Source organism: Emys orbicularis, chromosome 7 (genome assembly GCF_028017835.1).
Source record: "Emys orbicularis isolate rEmyOrb1 chromosome 7, rEmyOrb1.hap1, whole genome shotgun sequence".
Taxonomy (NCBI): domain Eukaryota; kingdom Metazoa; phylum Chordata; order Testudines; family Emydidae; genus Emys; species Emys orbicularis.
The window spans coordinates 130,355,740-130,368,587 of NC_088689.1; the positions used below are offsets into that span (position 1 = coordinate 130,355,740).

Below are 12,848 nucleotides of genomic sequence, written 5' to 3' on the forward strand. Positions count from 1 at the left end.
CTAATCAATCTAAAAGGCCCTGATACAGATGTTCAGTCACTCCCCGGCCTGCCCATGCTGCCTAGTCTCCCTCATCCCATGGAGGCAATCAGAAAGTCACACTGAACCCACAATTCTCGCATGGCAATGCCAGGAGGTGTCCCAGAGTCCCTTTGCTCCCCAGCCAATTTAATATTTTAGTAAGGGGTATAAGGAATAATGACCCAACAGCTGTGCAGTATTTAGCTGCAATTCTTTTATGTTATTCTCAGGTAATGGTGGGTGGTTTGTTAATGTCATCAGAAAGCCCACAAGGGACTGCAGCAAAAATAACTGTAGGAGAAGGCTTGCTGAAAGAGGTGAATCTTTTATTACACTTTAAAGATGGCAAGTCTTGGACTCGGTCTGGTCTCCAGCAGTTGTGGATTCCCAGCTAAAGTCCCTCCAGTGGGAATAGCCTGCCCCCAGTACTTGCATGTACAAATCTGGACTCCATTAGCTTGAGTATCTTTATAGAATGCAACTGCTGTGACGGAGTGCAAAACAAAAGCTGTTCTTTCTGTGAAGATATCCCACTATTGGATATGACGACAAGATAGAGTACAACAGATGGGTGTGATGTGCTTATGTTAGTCTGTCCTACCTAACTGGAAGGCAGCTGGTTATTATAGTTTCCGAATTGCCTTCAGGATTAGCCCAAAGTAATCGCAATAATTCAGTCTAGGAGTGGTAAAAGTGTGATTCACTAGCCAAGTGTGTGATCTTGTCTCACTCTAGCAGCAGGCCCTAGCAAGAATAAGACCCTGCCACTTAGCAAACACTCCTCTAAGTCAAGTGGTATCAGTAAGCTCTCATTCAAGCACTCCTTTTCGGTGCTGAATGTCCCAGGTTTGATTCCTGCTTACGAATGTTATTTATGCTATATATCAAAAGCATAGCTCCCTGTGGTCAAGTCTGTACCTGAGAAGAAAGGGCAAAGTCAAAAGCTGGGAAAAAGCATTTCTGATCAGTGCTGCAGTTTGATTGTCCATGAGCATGAATAAGTCTTATCAGGGCCAAAGTTAGAAAACATGAGGGCACTGTAGCCTCTCTCTTGATCTTCTCCTAGCATCTTAAGACTGAGCACTGAAGGACTAAGGAAGTGAAAGCCATCAGTGAAAAGGAAGATTAATTATAACCTTATGGAATCTATGTAAGGAGAGAACAAAGCCACATCAATGCAATGGAAGAGAGGGGAAGTTGATAGCAATAAATAAAAATCAGAAGATAGGAATTATAGAAAATTGATAAGGGAAGCAAAAGGACAAATGTAGAAGAAACATATGGCCAGCAAAGTTAAAGACAATAAGAAGGCATTTTGAAAGTGTATTAGGAACAAAAAGAATCCTAACAATGGTACTGGTCCATTACTAAATGGAAATGGTAGAACTGTTAGTAATAATACAGAAAAAGCAGAAATATTAAATAAATATTTGTTTTGTATTTAGGAAAAAAACAGATTATGTAATCATATCATACAGTGACAATGAAACTCCATTGCAATAGCAACTCGTAACGGAAGCTGTTAAAATTAGACATTTTTAAATCTGCAGGTTTAGATAACTTACATCCAAAAGTTTTGAAAGAGCTGGCTGATGAGCTTGTTGGACCATTAATGTTGATTTTCAATATGTCTTGGAACAACAGGAAAGTTCCAGAGGACTAGAAGAATGTGAGTGTTGTGCCAATTTATAAAAAGAGCAAATTGGATGACCAGGGTAATTATAGGCCTGTCAGCCTGACATTGCTCACAGGAAGAATAATGAAACAGCTGATACAGGATTGGATTAATAAAGAATTAAAGAAGGGTAGGTAGTTTATGGAAAACAGATCCTGTCAAACTAACTTGATAAGATTTTTTTAAATATGATTACAAGTTTTGTTGATAAAGATAATAGCATTGATGAAATATACTTCCACTTCTGGAAGGCATTTGACATGGTGCTGCAAGACATTTTGATTAAAAAACTAGAATGACAAAGTTGACATGGCACACGTTAATTAGATTAAAAACTGGCTAACTGATAGGTGTCAAAATGTAATGGTAAATGAGGAATCATCATTGAGTAGGTGTGTTTCTAATGGGGTCCCACAAGGAACAAGTTTTTGGTCCTTTGCTATTAAACATTTTTATTAATGACCTGGAAGGAAATATAAAATCATCACTGCAAAGTTCGCAGATGACACACAAATTGATAAATAATCAAGAGGACAGGTCACTGTTAAAGAGCAATCTGCACTGTTTGGTAAGCTGCATGTAAGCATAGAATATGTGTGTTCTTTTGACCAAACAAACATATCTAAGAACACAGAATGTTGGCCATACTTACGGACTCCATCCTGGGAAGCAGTGTCTCTGAAAAACATCTGGGGATTGTGATGGATAATCATGTGAAAGTGAACTCCCAATGCGATGCAGTTGCCAAAACAGCTAATGCAATCCTTGGATGTATAAATGGGAATCTTGAGTAGGGAGGTTATATCCCCTCTATATTTGGCACTGGCGAGACTCCTACTAGAATACCGTGTCCAGTTCTGATGTCCACAATTGAAGAAGGATGTTGATGAATTGGAAAGAGTTCGGAGAAGAGCAGTGAGAATGATTAAAGAATTGGAAAACAGGCCTTCTGGTAAAAGACTCAGTCTGTAAGTACTGATGTGGTGAACAAATATTTTGCTAAGGGGCTCTTCAATCAAGCAGACAAAGGGGCAATGAGAGTCAGTGCCTGGAAGCTGATGCTACACAATTTCAGACTGCAGATAAGAAGCATGTTTGAAACAACTTACCAAGGAGCATGGTGGATACTCCATCGCTGGCAATTTTTAAACCAAGATTGGATTTATTTCCCTCAAGGCATGCTCTGGTTCAAACAGGAATTCATGCGGGGTTACGGCCTGTGTTAGCCAGGCGGGGATCCCAGTGGTTCCTGCTGGCTGTATCACCCACAAGTCCGTCCCTGGGGTCAGCAGCAATGTCAATGGCAGCGGGGAGGCCGGGCGGGGCTCGGTCCCGTAGCCGGGTCAGACAGGCGGGCGAGGCAGGGCGACCCGGGCCGCCTGGGGCAGGGCCCGGGGGTCGGGCACACCCCCCTTTGGGCCCCGGCGGCCCAGGGCTGCCCCGCCGCGTTCTAGCGGGGATCCCGCACGGCCCCCGGGAGCCGAGCGAACCCCCCGGCCCCGCCGCGGTCACGTTACCTTCGCCGCATCCCTGGCTTCCCCCCGCGCCGGCGGAAATGACGTTTTGCTGGACGCCCGAACTTCCGGTGCGCAGGCAGTAGCGGCCCGGCAGGAGGAGCCCGGGGGAAGCCGAGCCCCTCTTCCCGGTGGTCCCGGCACCCCACGGCCTGGGCCCGAGCCTGCCGCGGCCTTCGCCCCGCAGCCCCGGTAAGTCGGAGGGAAGCCGGGCCTTGTTTACGCCGGGACAGCGCTGAGGAGACGGGCAGTGCGCCGGGCTGCTCCCCCCGCGGGCGCAAGCGGGACGCGGCTGGAGGAGTAGGGCCTGGGCCGTGTCCCACCGCTCCCCCCCCCCCGAGCCCGGCACGGAGCAGCCGGTGGGGGGGCGCTGTGTGGTGCTCCTCTCTCTGGGGGCTGCTTCCCCCTAGCCTGGCTGTGGAACCGGGGGGCGTGTGTGGTACCCCCCTTTTGGGGAGCTGCTTCCACCTCCTTGAGCCTGGCTGTGCAACCGGGGGGGGTGGGTATGCAGTGCCCCCCTCCCTGGGGACTGCTTCCCCCCGGAACCTATGCTCAGGATGGGGGTGGGCTGTGTGCTGTCCCCCTTCTTGGGAGCTAGGTCCCCATCCCCACAGCCAAATTTTGGTGGGTAAGGCTACTACTGGTAGCAGGGAGCCCCCCCCCCCCCTTACAATGGCCCTGTCTTTACTTGGCCCTTCCTAGCCATTTTCTCATGGGGAGACCTCATTCTCCCTGAGTGTTAGCCTCGGTGATGGGCTGGGCTCCCAGTTGACTGAGTCATTCTAACCTTTGGGAGTAGGTACCTGCCCTGTATCATCCCAGCCTGCATATGCTGTGGTTAGGACCTATTAATATCAACCAGCTGCCTTCAGAGCCCCAAAAACCTTTTTTGCCCTTCTCCCTCAAGGGATGTTTGGTATGTGTCTCTTTGTGTAGGGGTCCTGGTGGTGGGACAATGGAATATAGCCTTCCCCCACCTGTGTGCTAGATGGTAGTGGTAGTCCAAGAGACATAGGGAGCAGCACAGTATACACTGATTCTTAAGAAAAGCTTTAATGGGATTCTCAGATAAAATTGTGTGCTGTGTACCATTATATAGGGTAACTTGAAAATGTGCAAACTTTAAGTGTAATTTACTATAGGCCTTTAGTGCATCTCTGTTGTAGTGCTGTTAAATGAAATTAGGTCTGAAAGGATTCTGTTTAATTTGATAATGATTTCTATCCTCCACATGTGGCACTCTAACTTCAGCAGGCATGCTGAAGGGGAAACCTTTCCCACGGTTGTGACAGGAGTGGCATACTCTTGGCCTACTGGCTGGATGCTATTTGCTTGATGTAAGTGTTTGGGTCCATGACAGGTTCAGAATCTGCAAAATGCAAGTCGTTTTTTTTTTTAAGTTTGACATCCTTGAGTAGAAAATCTAATGAAAGTGAACTGATGTCTGACTGTTTTAGTTTGAAATGGCTTTAAGAGGTGTGAATTCCCAAATCTATATCAGGTCCAGTGTCAGATCACTCAGACATATTATTATGTTCTTGATTTGTACATGCAGCTGCTAATGCAAATCAGGGAAGTTGCATAGGCAAATGTCCCAGAAGGACAGAAATATCACCACTCCTAAAAGTCTTGCATTCTCCCCCGAGTGGAACACAACTGTTTAGTTATTACATAAGGCCCTTATTCTACTCCCAAAACATCCCACGGCATCAGTGCAAACCCCCCGTATGTTGAAGTAGTAAATGGATCATAACTTAAACATAGCTCTTCTTTCTCCACAGGATGAGCATGACTCCTTGGGTAGGACTGAAGACTTTCCTAACTAGTAATGTCTGTCTGTCCTGAGTGATCTATGAGATCTGCTAGATAAAACTGGCATAACACTTAGATTCTTGAAGACTTTATGTGCGTGATTATTAAGGACTACCCTCGGGTGGTTCTAGATTCCTGGAGACTAGCATATCTTTTAGACAGATGTGCATCGCTCAAACAGAAGGTACAGGCTCTATGCAAGAATTATTGAGTGAGGTTCTATGGCTTGTGTTGTTGCAGGGGATCAGATTATCATAATGGCCCCTTCTGGCCTTAATCTGTGACTAACCTTTTCTTGGAGAGGCTCAAAATGTGTGTGTGTGTGTGTGTAAGTATATATTTGCTTTGGACTTGGCAAAAGCAGAACTCGGCATTGATTATGAAATATAGTATTGAGGAATCTTTGTTTGGAGAGCCCACAGTGGAAACCCAACAAGAGAGACATTAGCTGCACGTAAAACATGCTTACCAAATACATCAGCTTTTCCAGATATTTTCCTTAGAAGCCCATTTGTCTCCTTCCCTTAATTTCTGAATGTTTCCATTTGGGGAAGCCTGAGAACTCTTTTGTACCTAAGGGGTTTCATATGGCATTGGAAGACCCTGCTTTTAGAATCTACTATATGGATGATTTCTCAATGATGTAACTTAATTACTTGGATTTGGTGTCTTTTTCATCTGGCAGAAAAGGTGAATATTTGTCTACGGCAACTTGACTAACGTGTTTTATTGGCGTTTCTATAGCGCTCATCACTATAGTATCAATGTTGTGGTATGGGAACATCACTCACTGAAGACTATTACACAGAGTTCCACGTAATTTGGCAAAATAAAGTTATACCACAACCTAAATGTTCTCTCCATAATCCCGACCCTCCATCCTTTGGTTTTAGAGGAAACTGAATGATATAAAAAAAAAATGTGGATGTGACACATTGCAGATAAGTCAAGAAATCATGAGGTACGTTATGGGTATGGAGAACAGAATTCAGCAGGCTAATGTGACTAGCTTCCAACTCTCATCCTCTCCTATTGGAGGAGGTTTAAATCTGCTGAAATGACTGCAGTGCCTCTGATTATATATTAAGTCTGCTCCTGAATGACTTAGAGTACCTAACAAATGTGTTTAAATCAGGAAACAAATAGAGTGGAGGAAAATAATGAAGTGCTGTGATTGAGGTTGTCCATGCACTAAAGTCAGGAAATTCAAAGTTCTGGTTCCCACAGCAACAGTAACTTGCCACATTGCACATATATATTAAAAGATTAAAGTTAACAACATCAAACAGCAATTCAAAATACCACATATATGCAAGGGGCCCAATTTATACTTCCCATGGGAAGTAACTGAAATTTTTTGAATCTTTTGTGTGTAAAACTCAGTCACATCAGTGTATTCCAGCTCTTTTCTTTTTTGTGTTTAATATAAACCCTCGAGACCAAACTAACTGGGTTAGATCCTAGCTTGTGATTGTTTTATTACAGAGATACTCATAACTCAAGGATTTATCAGCTTGTGCTGTCTGATGATTCCTTTATAACGAATACATTGTGGTCATTATATTGGTGACTTGAGTAGAAGGTGTGCAAGACAGGTAACTAAGATCAAATTGACTACTTTGCCAACCGCAATGAAAATGTTAAGCATAATTTTGCTATGTTGATCCTTTTGTGTAATTTTAGTAGCTAAACATTCATTTTTACTGAGAATGTCAAGAAAATGGACTAATTTCTGTAGTTTTCTCCTCTTTGGATAGAAGGCCCCAGCCAAGTGTAAGCCAAGGCATGTCTGCCAGATTCCAAGTAAGGGAACATACTGAGGAGCTCCTGCCTTCCTGAGCCACTGCTTTGTGTGCAGCTCCGAGCTCTAGGATTCTCTCCCCACCCTCATTCTGAGCTGCCAGTTAAATTCTATGCTCTAGAGGCAGCAGGGACTGAGCATGGGCTCCTGGGTTCTCCACTGAATTGCTGTGACCTGGGACAACTCATTTCCCATATGTGCCTACACTACCTTCGTGAAGGGTGTAAGAAATAGTTGAAGTATTTTGAAGATGTGAAGTACTAGATATTATCTAGTTACATCCCTGACCAAACTGTATGGTAGAGATTATACAGCGATTTCCCAGATGACAAGACCTCTTTAAGTCCTGGTAGAAGCGCTAGGAAACAGTGCAGTAAGCCCTGGTTGAGAACCACACTAGTGAGACATGCCCAGGTTTTGCAGGTGCAGAAGTCAGAGCTGATCTCTAGTCAGGGACCTTCATGATAGAATGTTGCTCTCTAGCTCAGCATCAGGTCCGTGCATTTCTGACTGTTTTATCATCTGTGTGGTATTCAAATATGCTGTTATTTTTTTTCTTGTGCCTAAGAAATTGTTCCTCCCCCATTTAGGAGACAGAAGTCAGATGAATTCAAAGGAGTGATAAAGTGTGGTGGAGAAAGAGAAGCTGTGGTTGCTTTCCTGGTCTGCAGTTTGGCGGGGCACTAAGATGTCTGTGGACATGAACAGCCAGGGCTCTGACAGCAATGAAGAGGATTATGACCCTAACTGCGAGGAGGAAGAGGAGGATGAGGATCCTGGGGATATTGAGGATTATTATATTGGGGTAGCTAATGATGTGGAGCAGCAGGGAGCAGATGCCTTTGATCCAGAAGAATATCAGTTTATCTGCCTGACTTACAAGGAGTCGGAGAGCACCTTGAACGAGCACATGGTCAGCTTGGCCTCCACATTAAAGGTGAGCAAATGTTTCTGCATTCATGAGGTGTGCACATAAGGCTGTATGACTGAAACGGCAAATATTGATCAAAAATTTGAGTTGGATCAACTCAAACTAATCTTAAACACCCCACTTGATGAGGGTGGTGTTTAAGATTAGTAGTTCTGAGCTGACTCAGGGCTTTACACAGACTACAGCATGCTGGGTCTGGGGGTTGATCATAAAAAGCTATTTACAGAACCTTTTTGTGAGAATTTTCAGAGCTAAACTTTTCATTAATATTATTGGAGAGTTCTAAAACAACAGGGTAAAGCGAAGAGAAAAGTATGAAAAGACATCACAGACAATACAAATAGCTGTACTTATGTTTGTTCAGAAAATGACTGGCAAGAGGTAAACAATGCTAAGAGCATAAAGCCCAACACAGATACCCTGCCAGTTTTTGAGAGAGAGTAATCATACACTTTCAGAAAGATAGCTCAGATCTCCTGCACCAACCCTATCATTGCATTGACAAGCAATTTGATTAAGGGTGGTGAGCTTATCTGCTGTTATACTAATGACTAATTCCTCCTTGGAGAAGATTTTCACTTCTGTAAGTCAGCCCGTTGACATTAAGTAGTGCTCAAGAGACTACATTATCCCTTTTGTGCAACTGGTGGTATATTACAGGCTAGTAGCAATGCAAGTTTTCTTGCACTGCACTACCAATATGCTTCCTTCCCATCATGGAGGGGCAATTTATAGAAGTAAGATGAGAATTCAGTCTCTAAGATGCTTTCAGACCTTGACACCTCAGCTAAAGCTGTCAACAGGTCTGCCATGTTGTGTCAGATGTAATGGTGTCATGTTGTGATGTGGACCCTCGGCCACGGGAAGCTGGAGAGAAACTTCACAGAAGTGGTCTAATGTTGTGATAGCAGTACAGGATAACATGCCACCCATACCTTTATCTGATCCTGCTGTCCTTGATGCCCACTTCAACAATCCTCCCCTACCATAGCTAACTGGCTCTTGGTCACATTATTCTTTCTAGAACATTTACATTCTAGCTCAGTTTCCCCATCCCTTACAGATTCTAGATAAAGTGGACAAAAGGAGGGGGCAAATGGGAGGATTTGACCTGCACTTGGATCTGGCTTCCAGTCACTGTCATTTTTAAGTGATTCAGTAAATATTTAGAAAAGGCTGTTTTGCTTCGTGCCTGGGTGACTCATAATGTACCCCCTTAAAGGGGTAAGTGACTTGTCCATTAATCAAATGAATGAAAACACTAGACTTTCAGGTTTAAAATCGGAGGGTATCCTTTCTTTGCCACAATGCACCGAGGGTTGTGTTTACAAAGACCTGCGGACAGCATCGAAGTTGTATTAAAACAGTGAAGACTACAGTTGCCCTCATCTTTAAAATCATAGACTTTAAGGCCAGAAGGGATTATCATGATCATCTAGTCTTAACTCCTGCACATCACAGGGCACAGAACCTCACCCACTCCCTCCTGTATATGCTATAATCTGAGTTACTGAAGTCCTCAAATCTTGATCTAAAGACTTTTAAATTACAGATAATCCATCATTTACTCTAGTTCAAACCATCAAGTGATCAATGCCACACACTGCAGAGGAAGGCAAAAAACCCAGGGTCTCAGACCAATTCTCTTCAATTTGTCAAGGTCATTTGAATTCTAATCCTGCCCTCCAAAGACCTAACAGCCCCTCCCAGCTTGGTGTCATCCGCAGATTTTATAAGCATATTCTCCACTCTATTATCCAAGTCATTAATGAAAATATTTAATATTACTGGATCCAGGACAGACCCTTTCCGGGCCTCAATAGATCCGTCCTTCCAGTCTGACAGCAAACCATTGGTAACTACTCTGAGTACAATCTTTCAACCAGTTGTGCTCTCACGTTTTACTAACTTCATCTAGACCACATTTCCATAGTTTGTCCCATGTGACATTCTTATGAGCTATATCAAAAGCCTTACTAAAATCAAGATGTCTCACATGTGCAGCTAGTCTCCTATCTCTTAGGCCAGTAACCTTGTCTAAGAAGGAAATTACCTTGGTTTGGCTTTATTTGCGCCTGACAAATCCATGCTGGCTATTCCTTATAACCCTACTGTCCTCTAGGAGCTTACAAATTGATTGTTTAATAATTGGTTCTGGTATCTTTCCAGGTATTGAAGTTAAGCTGACTAGGTCCTCTTTGTTTGTTTCCCTTTTTGGAGATAGCTACTATGTTTGCCTTCTCCAGTCCTCTGGGTCCTCACCTCTCTTCCATGAATTCTCAAAGATGTACACGAATGGTTCCAGCGTTGCTTCAGCTAGTTCCCGAAGTACCCTAAGGGCTTGTCTTTGCTACGGGGCAAAATCAGCACTGCTGCAATTGATGCAGTGGTGTCAATTTAGCGGATCTGGCGAAGACTCAATAAGTCAATGGGAGAGCGCTCGGACGTTGATGTAATTATTCCACCGCAATGAGAGGCGGAAGCTGTTGATGGGAGTGTGTCTCCTGCCGACATAGCGTGGTGTAGACGCTGCAGTAAGTTGATGTAAGTGACTTCACTCGGGGGTGAGTTTTTTGCACCCCTGAGTGACATAACTTACGTCTACACTACCACTTAAGTTGACAAGGCCACGGATGAATTTCATCAGGCACTACTGACTTGATGACATCTACTTATCTAGATATTCTTTAACTGGCTCTTCTCCTATTTTGGCTTGCATACCTTCCCCCTTGTTAATATTTATTGTTTTAAGTATCTGGTTACTATTAACCTTTTTAGTGAAGACTGATACAAAATAGAAGACTGATGCCAAAATAGGCATTAAACATCTCAGCCTTCTTGATGTAATCCGTTATTAGCTCTCCTTCCCCTCTAAGTAGTGCCCCTTCACTTCTTTTAATTTTTCACTTGCTCCTAATGTATTTAAAGAACCTCTTGTTATTTCCTTTTATGTCCCTTGTGAGATGTAACTTTGATTTTGTCCCTGCATGTTTGTGCTATTTTGTACTTTTGCTTTGCAATTTATTTGTCCTCTTTTTTTTCAGGTAAATACAGAGCTGATGGAGGTATATCGACCTCTTACTATTCTTCCTGTCTTTCCTTCGCCTCAGAATAGTTTGCTCTTGTGCCCTTAATATTATCTTTTTGAGAAGCTCACAGCTCCCCCAAACTCCTTTTTCCCTTAGATTTTCTTCCCATGGGCCCTTACATATCAGTTCTGAGTTGTCTTTTTTTAAATCCATTATCTTTATTCTGTTACCTCTATAGTTTCCTGATCACTTTCACCCAAGTTGCCTTCAGATTTGCAACCAATTCCTTCCTATTAGTTAGAATCAAGTCTAAAATTGCCATCCCCTTGGTTACATCCTCCACTTTCTGAAACAAATTGTTACTGGACATTTTATATTTTGCTGTATTACTTTTCCAAGAGATATCTGGGTAGCTAAAGTCCATGTGATGGGGTGTGACTCACCACCTCCTGCTGGCCGTGCGGGGAATTAGCTCTTGGTTGCTGGTGCACCTTCCTCTAGTGGTGTCTCGCCACCATCACTTCTGTTCCACCGCTAAGACCCACGTCACTCCCTGGACCACGGCATCCTCTTCTGGGCACTTTCTCCCCCCTTCTGGGGGAACTAGCTGTGTCTAGTCCTCCACTTGCCACTGTGGCTTCCTGCAGCCCTCGGTCTAGCCCCTCGCCTCAAGGGGTAAACTGCAGTCCAAATATTGGCCACCCCCTCTGTGGCAAGTGGGGGAGAAGGGGGGGGGGGCAGACCCACATGCTATTCCAGGCCACAACCCAGGGACCCTATAGCCAGCAGCCACATGCTGCCGCTCCTCCAACTCCTGCTGCCTATTTCCCTGGGCCACTTCCCTGTAGCCCTAGCACCTTCCCAGCCTTTTGTGTCTGGAGCTCCCTATTGCTCCTCCACCCAGTACTGCTCTATCGAGGGCAGCCAGTCCTTCTCCCTTGCACTCCAGGGAGAGACTGACTCTGTGCTGTTGAGCAGCCCTTCTTATATGGCTCCCCCTGGCCCTGATTGGCTGCTCCAACCAACCTTCTCCTGATTGGCTCTCTACAAGCCCTCTTCCCATTGGTTGGGTTTTGTGCGGCCTCCCTGAGGGCTGCTTTAACCCTCCATCTACCTGTGTGGGGCAGTTGCCCCACCACAGCCCCCATTACCAATAGATCTTGTGTTTTGGGTATTTCTACTGTGCTAGAAATGCTCCTCCTCCTCCTGATTTGGTGCTCTATAGTAGGCTCCTACCATAATGTCACTCCAGGTTTTTCCCCCTTTTGTCTTCACCCAGAGACTTTCAGCTGGTCTGCCCTCACCTCCTCCTGGACCTCAGGACAAGTGTATATATTCTTGATGGGCTATAGGCCCAAAGACCAAACATTGCAGCTTTTGGCTACTGCCTGAAAATAAAATTGTAGAAACTCAGTGTAGACAAAGCGAAGCTAAATAGTCTGTCTCTTCCAAGCTGATTGAACTGCAAAGAGGAAACAAATCACTTGAAGGGCAAATATTATTTTAAGAATTGTTTTCATAATCTTGTAACTGCGAAGGATTGATTTTAATTAACTTGTGCCCATTTAATAAAGTGGTGTGGCTCATGAAGGCTACAGGTCCCAGTGGACAATACTTCCTTGTGCTTTGAACAACCTCTGCTTGGGCTGGAATGGAGTAGTCAACCCCATGCGCAGGCTATATCTCCCATATTAAAGCTGAGTGAGCTCACATGATACATTTGTTTTAATCTAGTAAAGCTTTTAGTTACCTGTTGCCCACCAAGTGGGAATGGTATTGGGGTGGGGGCAGTAAAGAGCATTCATTTTGACCCTTGGGTCTTATGCTCTTAACCAAATAGGTTGGTTTTCTGATGCAGCTGTAGCAAGACATTAATTTAACCTTCTTTCCCTGAATGAACAGCCTAGCTACCTCTTCCCAACTTGGTCCACCATACATACTAACTCATTTGTGATGTGTCTAGTGGGAGACATTTCACAGATCTGAGACAATTCAATAGTTCCTATTCTCTTCCTCTGCTTGTGCGTTAAGAGCAGCCTTGTGGGATGCATCCCAAAGACTTGGG

At 44.2% G+C, this 12,848-nt stretch overlaps 1 protein-coding gene across 1 annotated transcript in view; it reads left to right on the forward strand.

The window, feature by feature from the left end:
• Nucleotides 1-5,163: 5,163 nt before the first annotated feature.
• The window catches only part of ARIH2 (ariadne RBR E3 ubiquitin protein ligase 2), a 42,465-nt gene continuing 34,780 nt past the window's right edge, over nt 5,164-12,848 (forward strand). The window contains exons 1-2 of the mRNA XM_065407314.1: nt 5,164-5,206; nt 7,414-7,760. Coding sequence (XP_065263386.1) covers nt 7,512-7,760 — 249 coding nt within the window. The 5' untranslated portion in view covers nt 5,164-5,206; nt 7,414-7,511. The remainder of the gene's footprint in view (nt 5,207-7,413; nt 7,761-12,848) is intronic.